The 16553-nt window shown below is 41.7% G+C and overlaps 1 protein-coding gene across 2 annotated transcripts in view; it reads right to left on the bottom strand.

The window, feature by feature from the left end:
- The window catches only part of gfra1a (gdnf family receptor alpha 1a), a 110916-nt gene that overhangs the window by 86556 nt on the left and 7807 nt on the right, over positions 1-16553 (bottom strand). The window contains exon 4 of one of the 2 annotated variants that reach the window (XM_069658958.1): positions 6789-6926. The exons of the other annotated variant lie outside the window; for it this stretch is intronic. Coding sequence (XP_069515059.1) covers positions 6789-6926 — 138 coding nt within the window. The remainder of the gene's footprint in view (positions 1-6788; positions 6927-16553) is intronic. 2 annotated transcript variants of the gene reach the window in all.

Raw genomic sequence — 16553 nt, 5'->3', positions numbered from 1 at the left:
TGCTCCATTACAGGTAGAACTTCTGCGTTAATATTTAACTTTTGTAAAATAACTTCAGATAGCTATTTTTAGGGGGCTGCACGGTACGGTGGTTAGCCTCACAGCTAGAGGGCTCCTGGTTCGAACGATACAGGCCTTGTACATGTCCCTGTGCATGCATGGGTTCCCTCCGGGTACTCCGGCTTCCTCTCATAGTCCGAAGACATGTGAGCGTGAAATGTCGGTCTCGATGTGTCAGCCCTGTGATTGACTGGTGATCAGTTCAGGGTGTACCCCGCCTCGCGCCCAATGACGGCTGGGATAGGCTCCAGCCCTCCCTGTGACTTATGTCAGGTATAATGGTTAAAAAACGGTTTAAAATACACTAAAAACAATGAAGTACTTTTTAAACTTGACTTCAATACCTCTTTCCCGCCAAATTAAGCACATTAGCGCCGTTTTTTCAGACTCGGGAAGACACGCTAATAAATGCCAATTGTCTCTTTTCCCATTGTCAGTGGAGTATCCTCCTGTCGGTCTCTTTTCTGCTGCGTCACCGCCTGACGTCACAAACGTGCCGGATTCCCCTCGGATGACAAGAAGCTCTCTCACCTCGCTGTCTTGCCAGTGTTGCTGCATCTTGCACAAAACAAAAAGCATATTTGCTGTTGTATGTTCTGTATTTACACGACAGCGGCCAGAACTTCAATGTGCGTCATATAGCATCGCGCCGGAAAGGGGGCGGAGATTAGCATGTAAACACTTGTTTTGTGCTCCCATCAATGCCGATCGGAGCCGAGGCGATAATTACCCGGGTCTTCTGCAGAGTCATTTGACCCGGGTCTGAATGCTGATTGTAGCCTTTTCTATTCAGCAAAAGAGTGTTAGCGGATGTTAGCGGGTTTTTTGACCAGTGGGAAAGTGGCTTCAGTTCTATCAAAGCATAAAGAAATGTCTTTACTTCTCCAACCGACAAAAGAGATGAGTGAACTTTAATCTTACATTGAATTAAAAATGTATAATGAATCTAAAACATCTATAAGAAGTAAATGCATTATCTATCAGGTATAAGCTAAATAGTTAGCACTCACATAAATACAGCTGCAGACTAAGTTTTGAGATGTAGGAATGGTCTTTCTAATTTCACATTATACTCATGTACCAGTAATGAAAAAACACGCTTTGTACATTTTGACACATCTGAGACTTCATGAATCATTTCTCTGATTTGGGAAAAATACGACCGACTTTATAACCTTTTTGCCTTTCTCACTTTCATGATGTCTGTTGTCTCAAACCGTCAGTTCCCCAGGAAGTAATAAAAAAGTCAACCCCTTTCTATGCTTCTCTTTCATACTAACAAACCGTTTGACATATTTCACAGAAAAGTTTGACTTCTTGGCTTAAGAAAGAATTTGGACCTGCCTGAAAAACAAAAGTAATAGCAGCTCTGCTGTGGGCCTGCTTTTAATCTGACACGGAGCTGCTCTGCTCATGACAGACTTTGGGATGGTGATGCATTTAAAGGAGAAACTAAATCTTCATGGGTGTTCATGTTGTATCTAAAAAGGCTGAAGTGGATTGTTTGTTAGCAGGTCTGACTGACATTACAGACAAATCTGATCTCTGATCAGTGACAGCCCTCACTGTGGCTGGTATCAGACCTCCTCTTCTAAAATAATCCCTGAGCTGTTGGTCTCTCTTACGTAACATTTATTTTTATGATGAATATGAACAGCTGTGCTTTTTTGTATGTTTTGAGATGATGCATCGTTTACCCAGCGATCAATATGCTCAAATACAGCCCCCCCACTATAGTTATGTTAAGAATCTCAGTTCTGAGACCATTCTCTGGCTAAGATGTTCTGATGATTGATTTGACTTCTATGGACCTTGGCCCAAAAGGTCCCTCACAAAAATCCCGGGATTTTTTGCCAGAGGGCCAAATCCAAGATGGCTGCCAGCGCCATCTGGAAAAATGAACTTTGAACCAAAGCACCTATGAAGAGTCCAACTCTGACATCAGTTTTGACATTATAACACCATTTTAACCCAGAATTCCAACATGGCCGCCACCAAAAACAGTCCATTAAAGACACCTTCTAAAGTATATTATACTTTTAAAACTATATTTGATCACTAATTCTGTTTGATCATGATATTAAGTTTAAAATGATATGTTATACACCAAGGTTTAAACAAATGGGGCAGGCTATTCCGAGGGCTGTTGTCGTGGTTACTGTCCTCTCAAGAAAGTAGCTGTTACTTATCACAGTCTTATAATCCTGAGGTTATTTTTATCATAAGTTTCTTAACACTTTGACTTAGTTAGGCAAAAAAATGTAATCTAAATAAATCTTTAATTATGTGTGTAAGAAAAGGCTAATAAAATCTGCTAGCTTGAAATTACCAGTTGCTATCCTTCGGTCACGGACACACACATACATGTTGGATTGCTTTACTAATAAAATGTTACGTCTATGATAACGTGCTGTTTGTTAGAGACCAGTTTACTATGTTCGGTTAATGGAGTATCATAGAGGTGTTAAAGGCTAATTCATGAAGTTCCCCACAGTGCACATGCACCTCTCGGAGACGACGAATACTTTGGAATGACAATTTTGGGGCAACAGTATTTACAGTTGAGCCCTCAGCAGCATCTATATTCCTGTCAGAGAACAGAGGGATGGAAGTTTTTAATTAATCTGAATGCCAGCAGCCCCAAGGATACACACATATACTCACTCTCAGATACACACACACACACACACAGGCACAACTCGCACAATGCAGACTGTAGCAGGAACATACTATAGGTGGCTTGACCGAAAAATGTGAGATGATGCCGTAGAGACACAAATTTATTCCAGCGTTATTTGCTTTTAAAGGCACAACCTCTTTACTTTGTTTTCTATATTTAAACTGTAGAACTACGTTTGTAGTCTTCCTGTAAATTTGTTCTTCATATTAGATCTAAAATTAACAACCAGAGTTTTTAACAGCCAGATTAAAATTCAACCTGTGTCAGCAAAGAAACAACAAATCCTTCATTAAGTCCACGCCTTGAGTGCTGTGCGGTGGGTAGAATATTACAACTTGTCTTTTACTCTCCAGGGGGCTCAGTGTTAGCAGTTATTCTGTTTATTTAGACAGGATTGACTGAGGTAGAGTCTCACTGTTTAAAAGTATTTTTTCACATGATTAGTATAGTGTCCTAAGGGGCTGTAATCTGGTGATTAATAGCCTTAAAAAACTTGATAAATAAGTCAGAGGATTTTCTAGGATAAGCCTAAAGAGACTGTTTTAGATCAACCCAAAGCATAATGTTATTTAGATGCTGAAATTCTTAATCATTAGTGACTGGAAACAAGAGATACGTGAGCTGGAGGAGCTCGGAGTGCAGACAGGCAACACCAAAGATGTGTTTTTTTTGCTCTGGTAACATCGGATCAAGCAAAACGCGAGCTTCCAAATGTTCTTTTATTCGTTTTGTTTTATGTGGCTGTGATGTACTGCTCACTTATACGATCACATTCACCACAGTTTATATGAGATGCAAAGTGGGAAACACAATGATTACGTTTGTGAAAGTTTGCTGAATGTGGTGACAGAATCAGTCACTGCTTTTGGTAAAAACACAACGCAAGCCTGCTTAGAGAAAGCAGCTAGTCTGAAGACAGGTTGGGACTTTTAATACATTTTTCTTCTAAAAAGTGGGCTGCGTCCTATATACTGGTGTGACCAATATAGCAGTATAAAATGCAGACGATGGCGCTATCCAGTTGTTAATTGGTGACTCCACACCTCCGCATTAAACTGTTCCCGGGTCCAAGCTGCTACAACGTCTCCTATTTACAATATGCCGCATTGCTGTTTTGTGCTTTCCTCGCTGTTGTAAGCGGTGTTTTAAATGAAAATAAATTGAAATAGTGTTGAAATAAACAAAAGCAGACTGCGTCTTATATTCCAGTGCGACTTATATTCAAGATTTTTTGGTACTTGCCAGATTGAACCTGGGATCTTGCAGTTATAGTAGCGACTATCTGCTGCTGCTGCGTTTTTTTTTACCTGTATGTTTCTGGTATTTCTGCACACTGAAGACATGTTACAGTAAATCACTGCAAGACACTCGTCTACCAATGGAGAAGCAGTAACGTGTTGCACCATTGCTTATTTAAATATTCTATTTCTATAAAGCATATCGTCCGTCAATATGCACAATGTTTACTTTATATAGATGTTAAAACCGCATTGCAGACTTTTTTTCATAATTTCTGACATTTATATTCATGTGATTAAAGAACAAATTGAAAACATGCATGAAAACAGGTGGATGGAAGTGAGGATGGAGGGAAAGTGAGAGAGAGAGAAATGGCCCTTAGGTTTAAGCCAGAACGCACAATTCAGCTTGATTCAACCTCAAAACCTTATTGATGTAATCCTCCCTTCAGCAAGACCCAGAGCAGGAAATGTGAGTGTGCTTTTCTACGTCTGCTTCTTTGGTGCATTCAAAAAGATGTGCACCGATATACCTGATGGTGTGTGTGTGTGTGTGCATGTGTGAGTGAGAAAAGCTTGTGTCTTTGCAGTCCAGCAAAAGTATGTATTAGTATGCTGGGCTCCCGTGTGTGCATTCACGGTCTGGGTACATATGTACACCAACATTGGAATATTCCAGTGATTTAAAAAGTCCAAATTCGAGACACAGCAAGTTAATTTTTCAGTATTTCATGATGCAAAATGAAACATTTCCCACGCAGAATCACAGTCTGCAATAAGCTGGTTTTGGCCATAAAACTAATGTAGCAGTCACAGACACTGACTGCCCTCTAAAATGGAAATTCATAAGCCAAAATGGCACAGTGGGAATATCAAAATATGACATATCCTCTCCTTCTTCCACCCCCCCACTTTTCCGTGTCTCTTGCCGCCTCCATCTCTTCTCCGGGGCTTTTCAACACAGAGCACATCTGCTGTAGAAACTCCTCTGAAGGACATGTCAACCCCCCCTGACACAGCTGACTAAGCAGACAGACGGACAGTCAGGCCAGTGGTCCGACACCTCCTCTCTCGCATGGTCCCAAGGGAACCGAAATCTATACCCGGCTTAATCTGATACCAAGGAGGCTACAGTCAGTGTGAACAGTTCAACTGATTCAAAGGAAAACGGCTATGACAAGTCTCATATCTCAATTACACGCATCTTTAGGGCAGCTGTGTTCGACTTTTGCGTTCTAACATCTAACTACAAATTTTGGTATAAATTAAAACAAAAACATTTAGTGCCAGTCGAGTTCAGATAGGTTCTGTTTCTTTATCTAAACAGACTGCAGGAAAACAAACCAAAATAAAAGTGAAGCTACTTCCGATTCCTTTAACCTGCGATCTTTTCAGCTGGCCGACTCCACTTGTTATATAGAAATAGATTTTAAGAATGATCCTGGATTTTCACTATAGTTAACATTTTCTGAATAACTTCTTGGTCTTGATTGTTAGTATCAAGTTTTTTTCACTGAAGCATGATGATGATTTTGTAAATTATGGTCCCATTAAGAGAAAATTAGACGATAAAGCAGAGTATGCCTGATGGCGATAATGGCGATGGTTAAATCAATGTGTAAACAGTCAGCACTCTGTACTTAGTTACTTCTACATGTCTTGTAAACCAGTCAGACCTCAGGCGTTGAAAAATGACGGCAGTTCCTTGAGTGTCCACTTGAGGCTCCAGAAGCCAAGAAAAAACTTTACAGCAGATGGGAAAATGCCAATTTTTACAGCAGAAATAAACATGTTTACAACCTGGTACAAAAAACGGTTTTGTTAAAATAGCTAATTTTACATAACTGTACTGGGGGTGAATTTATTTATAGCTAATCTGTTTTAATTATATTAAGCCTTAAATCATAGGGGCCGGCTCAATTGATTGACAGGTGGATCCTGCTGGCTGTCTGCTAGATGTCAACACAGACACAGACACTGAGCTTAACTTCACCTGTTTGTGTTGTTGGAGCCTTTTGGGCATTTTTTCATTCAAAGTTTGGACAAATAATCCGTCTCTCTGTGGCATTCATAGAGAGTTAAATTCTAGTATCATTGTATTAAGATAGTAGCAGGTTGACTGCGCTCACCATACCTGGCTTGTTAGCCTGTTCAGTAAATAGGAGTCAGGAGTCATTGGCTTTTCCCCGGAGAGATTACAGCGGACCGTAGTGATGAGACGACCGGTTATTTAACATTTTCCGGTACGTGTCGTTTACCCACCTCAAGCAAGCAAGTGAAGCAAGTCCGCTACTTCTGTAGTCGGATAAACACCTGCAGTCAGTCACCACCACAAACAGAATCTCCTTTTTGGGAAACACAAAGTTAGACTAGCTCATTCAGCAGCTAATGAATCAGCCACAGGCGCAGACTGTTTAGCTTTGATAACTTGGCGTTTGCCAATTCCTTGCTCCTGTGCAGCACCACCCTCTCATCCAAATATGGTCTTTCCTTCCGGCAGCGGCTATATCCCGGCTTCATTCACGCAGTCATGAAACCAATGGGTGACATCCAGTATTTATACAGTCAATAGTCAGAACGCAAAAAATAAGAAATCATCCTTTTCAGAGTGCAACAGCCACTTTTTAGTCCGACACGTCTGAAGATGACAACAAAATCGGCATGCACCTATTTTAAAACGTGTACATACATGTAAAGTGCAGTGTCACCGACTGTGCTTTTCTTTCTATCTCTTGAATTCCATCTCTGACTACCTTGATATATACATCATGCATGATCAAACACACTGAAACACAAGTCTATTTTGTTACCCAGTATGGCCCAATTGGGATGAGCCCTCCTGTTTCTACTGGGATCCTGCAGTTCCGTGGAGGAGGGGCTGCCTCTGCCCTGGGCGCCCCCCCTGCCTGGAGCCGAAGTGGCCGAGCTGCTCCAAGGTTCCCCACCCTCTGTAAGAGATGCGCTTCATTCAGGACCACCAACCAAAACAGCCATCAGGGGTCAGCAGGGGTCACAAAGGTCACAGGGAGGTCAAGACTCCAAACGGTAAAAAAAGGGCATACTCACAGGTCAAAGGGGGGGGGGGGAGGTCAAACAAGAACCGGAAAGAGAGCATTCAGATCATTCAGCTGACGGGCAGAAAGTCACATTCTGGGTGGTTTCCAGGTAGGTAGAGGTAAAGGAGGGGCACACAGGAGCAAGGTGTGAATGGATCCAGAGTTGCGTAAAAGGAGGAATTGTAGGAGAAGTTCAGAGTGCTACAGAGCGAGGAAAAGGAAAGTATTGCTTGAAACATCGCTGAGGGAGTATAGTTCTTATCTGCAGCAGAGATATCAGGAAGATGATGTCAGCTTTACTGTCAGTTTCAATTAGGGAATCACAGCTGGTCTGGATCACGGTGTAAACCTGAGACCTGACATCTTTCCACATCCCTTTCTAAATCCATCTTACAACCTCGAATCAAAGCGCTTTAACTACAAATAAAAAGCAAGACCGCAGCAACAGAACAATTTGGGTGTTGTTTACCTAGATTACCCGCTGACAAACTCGCACAATCACCGTGGTGAAAGATCGCTGTTTAGCCCACTTATGTGTGAAGAGAGTGTACACACAACCAGATCGATTGAACAGTCACGCCAGCCTCACATGAAAAAAAAAAAAAGAAAAAGCCCAGAATAGGAGCATCTGAAGCTGCCTGGCAAATTGGGAGCATGCAGTTATAGATTTTTAGTTAGGAGGGATGTGTGGATGGAACAAATGCAAATTTATGTATCAATGCCCTCATTTAACATCTCTGAAAGAAGACTGGCACGGAACAAGAGCTCAGCTGGATGCCCGTGTTTATGTGTGTTCGGGTGCCAGCGGGTGCATGTACACTCTTGGTTGTGTGTGTGTGTGTGTTAGGCTGTATTTGCTTTTCAGGGATGCTGCTGTTCTGTGATCAAAAGACGAGGCACGGAGGGAAAAAGGGAGAGAAGCTATTATTCTCCACAGAGCAGCGTTTGTTAGTTAGAGACGCTGCTTTAATCAGACCCACTGTGACTGTTGACAAACATAATAACAGGGGAGGAGAATGTAAATTCCAATCAGGCGGAGGGGACTATGCAGGAGAGGGAAATTCACACTGCTGTACTACGAGGATTACCACTTAAGATTCCCTGGAAAACGAGCTCTTACAGCTCAAGATTCCTAAAAATATAAGAGGAAGGAAGCAAAACACTGACAAACTTTCCTGCACAAGAATAGGAACATAGAAATGCCACACAACACTACAAAGTCTGACAAGCTAATTGCAGTATCAAACAGAATACACCAGGACCCAATTGAGCAAGAATATAAATCAATATCATAATAAGACATTTATTCTTCATTAATTAATAAGTATGGGAAATCAAATGGGCCGCAATAAGACAGAAACAGCCAGCTGTGGTGACAGAAACACCACCCTGCATTAGCATTTGCATTGTTGTGTCGTCGCATTGTTGAACCAAATACATAAATTCACAGCATGCGCTGAATGCAATGAATTAACCGCCTTGGCTTGTACAGTAGTGAGATGTTGCACTCCCAACCAGGACATCTTATTATTGTAATTATTGCACAACAACTACTATGCTAATATCGTCCTAGTTGAGACCTGCTGATGAAAGCTGTCTCTCATCGATTCAAACAAGATCGATGGTGCAACAAAACTTGAGTAAAAGAGGTCAAAGAGTGAGACATGCCTGAGAAAGAGTCACTAATAAACTTGGTTGGTAGATTAAATGCCACATTCCAAGCACAGGAAGTTCCATAACTTAGCAAATCCACGTCTATAAAAGAATGAAACAGTATAGCTCAGTCCGGTCCGCTTCACTTTGTAAGAGTATGCAATTCTATTAAGACACAACAGCAGCAGTGAAAGCCTTGACGGCCGGGGCCGGGGCGAGTTAATCCTGCGAGTTGACTGTGTGCAGCTGAGGGCTTAGAGCTCAGCTTAACACAAGGCCGCGGCTTTGGCGCACCTGCCAGCGGTCAGTCATGCCTCTGCGTGCCAGGCTAAACACAATGGGATGATAACAAGCCATAATTAACTACAGTGTGCTAAAACAATCTTATCTTCATTGGTGATTCTAAAGTAGTTTTTTTCACAACATTAAAATACATTTGAAAGAGTTAAGTCCACTCTACCACTGAGCCACGGACACCCCCTTAATACTAATGCAATGTAAAATAAAATACAGGATGTTTGTTACTCACGTACAGATTTACAATTCACATCATAATTTTTATCATTGAGGAACTTTTAGGTAATATTCTTATAACAAAAACAAACCCCACTCCCACGTCATCCACACATGAGTGTTGGGAATTATGGCTCTTTGAAGGGAAGCCGGATCTTATGGCTCCGTTACTTTCATTCTTTATGATACAACTCTGTATGACTACAGAGATGTCAACAACAAAAAAACGAGTCCGTCGGCGATCTACGATGTCTCCGTAGTAGATGCAGTAAACAAGTCCGGGCATGTCTCCCTCACTGCCGTGTTTCGGGGGGATGCGCTTGCGAGTCATGCTGCGTTCAGGTGGGCTCAGAAACGAGGAACTGAGTGATCAGACACATTTTTACACATATTTTTAAAGATTGATCTGGGGATTTATGAATCCATATTGGGTCATTCAAACGAGAATCGATTCAAATCGGAAAAATAGTTTTTTTTAAACCCAGCCTTCGTCGGCACTTTGCTGTGGTGACATGATCCCGCTGCACGTGACCTAGTATAGCAGAGCAGGCAGTGAAATTTGGGCACAACTACAAAAAGAACGGCTTCAAAAGAATCGGATCGTTCCCGAACGTCACAACACCACCACACATGGTTCAGACCTCTGCTAGTGACTATAGAACCGACATGGACAAGTGGAGATTAAACAGGAGGTGACATATTTAACGGGCCTCCCTTCACAGCTCAGGAAGTAAATCTCTCAATCTCAAACAACATACAATTTATAGTACATGCCATATAGATGTACAGATACATCTAAATACTGCAATCTGTATTTTCTTTGTTTAAACTGTTCCTTACATTAGAGCCAAGACCAGCCCTGTGACTGTAACAAACACCATTCAACAGGTACTACCTATGACTCACAAAACCCTACGCACTTCGTGAGCAGCAGGTGTAGCCATGAAAAGATATATTTCTGACACATCAGCTTCATGTACGATCTGCATGTTTAGCTCCAGCATCACTGGCACCCGGGCGAGGTGCTGCTGGTAACAGGAATGCACTCAAAAGCACTGAACACCTGCCTCAAACATCCAGGCAACATCCCATGCATGGTTACAGGCAGGTGATATGCAGACTGCATGCACAGCGGTCAGTTCTCTACGTGCTCTGGTTCAGGGCTGCACTTGTAATGTAATGCCAGTTGCGTTTTCCTTAGTCATGGAAAATGTTTTGTATGAAGGTGCAAAGTTGTAGCATGATGTTTGAGTGACTTGACATTTCACGTCCTGCAGTTTGACTTTTGCACACGCACATAGCTAGGTCGATGCTGAAACACTATATCATGCAGCCCTATTGCAAAGTGTGCAAACAGGCTGAGTGAGGATTAAGAGCTAGATTAGGCAAGCGTGTTAGCATTGGTGATAGCTGATAGCTTAACCCCTGCTCAACTTCCTGCATGCAACATCTGCAAAGATCTGCTTTATTAACATCTATCTTGTATCAGCCTAAATATGTTTTCACTGTGCATTATTTTTTTTTCACATCACAAAGTTTTGTCGAACGTTTCACTCAAGAACATAAAAGTTATATCTTAAAGTTCTAACGTACAATGTATTTGTGCAACAAATCCTTTGCCTCCAAGTCATGACTGACTTTATGAGCACACACATTCCTGTATAACTCCATCAGCAGCGTAGGTGTCTGAAATTGTGTATGTGAAAAGTTAATTGTCCGTATTTGCATGCAGTATAAAGCAGTGTGGGGATGCGGACCTGGCACATGCTCCCTCCTGCTGATTTGAGCTGTCAGCCGCGTTTATTAAGTATGATGAATCACCCCTCCAGTTCACATCCAATCAAAGGCCTCTCAGAGGGACTCAAAGCTGGTCACCTTTAACTAAATGATTTTCTTGGCCCATGGTGCGCCAGCCAGCGATTGGACTGGCAACCTGATGATGTGGCTGCTGTTAGAATTATTCTGCCAATGTCCCACAGCTGGATCAGTCATTTCTGAAACAGTGTGCTGAATTAAGTGGCCTGCTGACATGTAGCTGCATGGGGAAGGAGAATTTTAAAGAGCCTGGCTGGAAAGAGGAAATGTAAGAATGATGCGTACAATATAAGGTGTTCTCTTGACCTTGCCTAAAGGATTCGGATTAAATCTGAACTATATTCAGTCCCTGCTGCATAATACAGTACACTTTACAATGCAAACTGACAGCTACCACTGAATCAGAATAATCTGTCCTCCACAATGTAGAGGAATTTTCCCTAAGCTGTGCCTTTCCTCTCAAACCACCATCCATCTCTATTGAACCAAAAATACACTCATTCATCTCTAAGAGTCTCTGTCTGGTTCACACGGCTGCACACTTTATGCTAAAAAATCAGCTGTGGGTAGACAAGGTCAGTGAAAACACAAATCCCCCACAGGCCGCGACCTTCTCCCAGAACCTGAGAGCGCAGCTCAGTCTGGAATTGTACACCTTAAACCTTGCTGAAGGATAAATCCTTTGATCCCGGCCTGAGCGGAAGAGTTTCGGCGGAAAAGAAGGAGGGAACAGCGGAAAAAGAGGGAAATCAATATATTCTTGTAGACACAGCCTCAAGTTTCCAATCTAACAGCGCTCTATTGATTAGGGTTCATACGAGACAAGGCACAGGGACAGCAATGTCGAGAGTGGATTTGGGAGTCTTTAACAAAACCAACTCGAGCAGGGGGATGGACAAAAAGATCTATAGAGGCAGTTTTCCAAGTGCATTGTACATGATGACCTGTATTTTAGATGCCTGCAGGATCACTTGTGTTGATTTGCGCAGGTTAGACACATCTTGCGAATATTCATCCTTCCAAATACATCGTGCCTGGGTTCATGATATCACCCGGAAGTGCACTGAGCTTAATCCCACCGCCTTCTCTCCTAAGTCAAGAGTAAAGTTGCCGTGAGTCAGACTGGACTGAGAGCTGAATTTAGTCCATGATTGACATGCAGAAAAAGAAAAGCATTTCTTTATTGGTGCTGTTTGAGTGACATTTGCCTCAGGGAAATTAGTATTTCAGAAAAGCTTCCTGGAAGATGACGCAAAAGGTTTAACAAGTATGTTGATGAGGTCAGAAGTGCATGACTATGACACTAAACACCAAACCAGGAAAAGTTATGATTTCATCGGCTGTTCGGCTTCTTCCTAGAAAAACAGATCATCATTTTCTAAGCACCATTACTCTGGGCTGGCAGGAGGCTTAAGTAGTGATGCATACCACTTTTTCGGGATTTTGCCAGTTTTAATCTGATGTGGTCAAAACAAAGCTTTGACCATTCTTTCCTTTTTTTTATAGTTCAGTGCCACACAAAACTCCTACTACATGAGTTTCATGTTTTACCTGCAAGATGCACTTTTATCAGAGTTTTCCATAAGTGCTGGACATTTAAACTTTCCAACCGACTACTGAGTGTTTCAAATTTCGTCACCATAATTATTTTTAATCACATTATTTAAGAAGATGAAGAATTTAAGTACTCGGACATTTGGATCGTAAGTTACCAGAGAAAAAAAGCTGGGCTAAAGTTAACAGCATGTAAAAAACACGGATATTTAACAGACATTTTTCAGTGTTTTTACTGGTTTTAATCATCGGGTTGGTTTGATTGGAGAAGGAGGATAATTCTGGTTTGGTTCTGGTAAAGTCCTCCTGAACGATTAACAGGTAAGGGTCATTTTGAGAATCAGTTTGGAAAGTTTAAGGCCTTACTTACTGATGCTCCTGCATTGTGCAGTGTGCTATGATGTGTTTGAAATGACATCACTATAATTTTTTAATCATATGATTTAAGCAGATGAAGGATTTTAGTCATCAGACATTTGGATTTTAAGTTATGAGAGGGCATAGATAAAACACAGATTTTTAAATGTTTTTACTGGTTTTAATCATCAGTTCTGTTTGATTTGAAGAAGAGGAGACTTATGACTATAATTCGGCTTAGGTAAAATCCTCCTGAATGATTATTATGTAAAGGTCATTCTGAGAATCAGTTTGGAAAGTTTAAAGACTAAACTTCTTGTGCTCGCCATTGTACTGTGAGATATGATGTATTGTTTCAAATCCCGTCACTATAATTATTTGATTATATACTTTAAGCAGATGAAGGATTTAAGTCATCAGACATTTGGATCTAAAGTTATCAGAGAAAAAAGCCGATCTTAAGTTTGTGGGGTCTCAGGCCCCCAAAAAACGAGCCAAAGATCATGGAAAGAACACTGATTTTTAACAAAAAGTTGTTTTTTAAAACGATTTACATGTTTTAATCATTAGGTTTGTTTGATTTGAAGAAGAGGAGACGTCTGAGGATAATTCGGCTTAGGTCAAATCCTCCTGTAAGATTAACATGTAAAGGTAATTTTGAGAATCAGTTTGGAAAGTTTAAAGACTCGATACTGATGCTCCTGCATTGTACTGTGTACTATGATGTAGTGTTTTAAATCACATTACTATATTTTTTTGATTATATCATCTAAGCAGATGAAGGATATTAGTCATCAGATATTTTGATCTTAAGTTATCAGAGAACAAAGGTGAGCTAAAGTTAGCGGCGGCACAAACTCTTATAAACCCAACCAAAGAGCATTGAAAAAACACTCATTTTTAACACAAAGCTGTTTTTTAAATGTTTTCTACTGGTTTCAATCATCAGTTCTGTTTGATTTGAAGAAGAGGAGACTTCTGAGGATAATTCGGCTTAGGTAAAATCCTCGTGAACCATTATTATGTAAAGGTAACTTTGAGAATCAGTTTGGAAAGTTGAAAGCATGACATACTGATGCTCCTGCATTGTACTGTGACATAGCTCAAAAAAGTGCAGAGATTTGGTTGACAAAGTAAGAGTCAACTTGGGGTCTTATTGACTTTTAGGGATCACACCCAACCGGATTGGTGCATTACCAGAGTAAAGGCTAAAAAAAAGTGAGGAAACTCCCACTCCTTTAACAACTTCAATCGAGTAAAACCCATAATCTGCTCGGTGGCAAAGAGTGTCGGCCTGTTTATATACGGAGCAGCTACCAGCTCCAAGTACATTTGACTGAAATAGCGTGAAGCGGGGAATGGCAGTGTGCTCAGTCAACCATCTCCGGATAAATAAAGGCAGAAAATAAAGTTAAGAGAACATGCCGGGTACTCTCTCTCACTCTCTCTCTCCAAAAGATACAACACAATAAAATATGTTCCTGCGTCTGCTCCTCTGCATTCCAGCCCTGACTCTATCTCGCACTCACATAAACACACACACACAAAACACAAGCAGGGAAAGAGATAGCGGTAGACAGTCTTATCTCTAAACATTGGCAGCTCGTAATGAGAGTGACTTCCTCTGCAGCCAGTGGTTGAGTGGTGCTGACAGCCTCTCAGCGCAGCGTGTCAGCACAGGGGGGATTTGAAGCTCTGCAGTTGCTTGACAGCCGGGGCCACGCACTTACAGATGTTTTCACACTCGCACATATGCACACGTCGCCGCGACTGCGCTTCAAGGTTGTCTTCAGTAGTAGGAGGGGAGGAGGAAAAGATGCGTTTGAAGCCTTGACACATGGAAGAGACACAATATTGAGCTTTGGCGTATTGGGGCTTATGAGTCGTGAGTGGGTGGTACATAGAGAGCCGATGTACCAGCCAACTGCGAAGAGGACGGAGCTTAAGGAGAGAGTTTAAGCCAAGCAGACATCAATATAGAAATTCATTACAAGCCAGAGAACACAGTTTCTGATTACTGCAAAGCCGCCGGCAGGAAATTTGAAACATGCACAGGTCGGAGATAAAAAAGAAAATCTGTCGAGATTAAGTTTAATTTAAGAAACGGTTTCTGATGCCCTTGACGTCTAAGGAGGAGAATGAGTTGACACAAAGTTTAAAATCTCAAACGCTGACCTGTTTGCCACAAAGTTTTTAAAGTACAAACAGCGCTTTAAGATAAGTGCGGCAAACCTAAATGCTATATTATCACTTCAAAAAGCCGCCAAACAGCTGTAAAAGGTCAGTCCCGAAATGATGTATAAACTCATCTTTATTCATAGGTCACACCTCCTGGAATCTGTGATGTTCTTATCCGTTTGCACCCACCGCCACCCCATCATTTAACCACAGCTGCTGCCTTTAGGTTCAGTCACATTTGGCGGCCGTACAGACTGTCGATTACGGTCTGTGTCACTCTGTGCCAAGTGTTGCATTTCTCTGCATCTCAAACAATAAAACGGTCTCTTATCTGCAGACACTGCAATCATGCACAGTAAACATTGTTGCAATGTATCTGGATGCTTTGTAATTCAAGTCAGTTAAACTTTGGTACTTTTGGAATTAAACAAAGAAGAGGTTGTGATGGGTGGAGCAGGGACTGCAAGAAAGTGACGCACAGGAAGACCAAAAAGTAGCAGAAAAAGTGTTGGAAAGGCACATAAAAAAGTACCTGGAACAGCAAGTGTTCATGAATACAGTAATATAAAACAACCCGGGCTGTGTAGTCATCCATTTCCTGCACCGCTTTGATTTTCTAGCGGCCCGGGCCAAATGGTGTGGCAGTAATTCCAAGTCCACTTTAATCTCAGAATAATGCTCTCTGTTTCTCTGTTGCTCCCTCCTGCATGGATCAGTGACTCATAAACACGGGCAGCCATTTCATCTAAACTCCTGCTCTCTCCTTCCTCTGAGCTTATATGAACTCACGCAGTGCGATGGGATATTATTTGTTTCTGTGCTCAGCGTGATGGCTACTTTTCTGTAGACGGATTTACAAAGCTAGCGCCTCAAAATGCTCGCATCGCTCCGAGTTCAAAGAAAGGTTAGACTCTGAAATGTACAGATGTGCAGATCGTTCAAGTGTTACACGTGCAATAAGGAAAGGCTGTGCAGATTTAGTTTTTTACCTCTGTGTTTGAGTATGTGCTCAGGGTTTGGTGGAAAGAACACAGCTTTGTTTCTCTTCCATTGTCAGCAGAAGAAAGTGACTGATCCCTTTAAAGTTTCTTTCTAGTGTTGTAAAAGTTCTGCCCCATTTTTAGTTTCTGTTACATATTTTGCGGTCTAAATGACTCTTGGTACAAAAAGTTTTGGTATTGCTCTGGTAGATTGCTTCAACTCGGAGCCATGAAACAGGCCAATGACTGTATATATAGATGGACGACGCGTTTCCATCTGCTCTCATTGTACGAAATTGAAGCCAAAATAGCCACTGTGACGGGCGCTGCCATCGAGCAATGATGGTGTCATTTGGAGCCAGAGCGATCGGCTGGTGGCGCCGCTGTAGCCCCTTCCGCTGACCAAAACACACACCTAAATTAGCGGAAAAAACTACAAAGATCCCGCACGTCAGAATGTTTAACAGCA

The sequence above is a fragment of the Semicossyphus pulcher genome, unplaced genomic scaffold, assembly GCF_022749685.1.
Source record: "Semicossyphus pulcher isolate SPU_LCO1_2020_fin unplaced genomic scaffold, fSemPul1.0.p SCAF_12, whole genome shotgun sequence".
NCBI lineage: Eukaryota > Metazoa > Chordata > Actinopteri > Labriformes > Labridae > Semicossyphus > Semicossyphus pulcher.
This window is presented reverse-complemented; position numbering and strand designations above follow the sequence as displayed.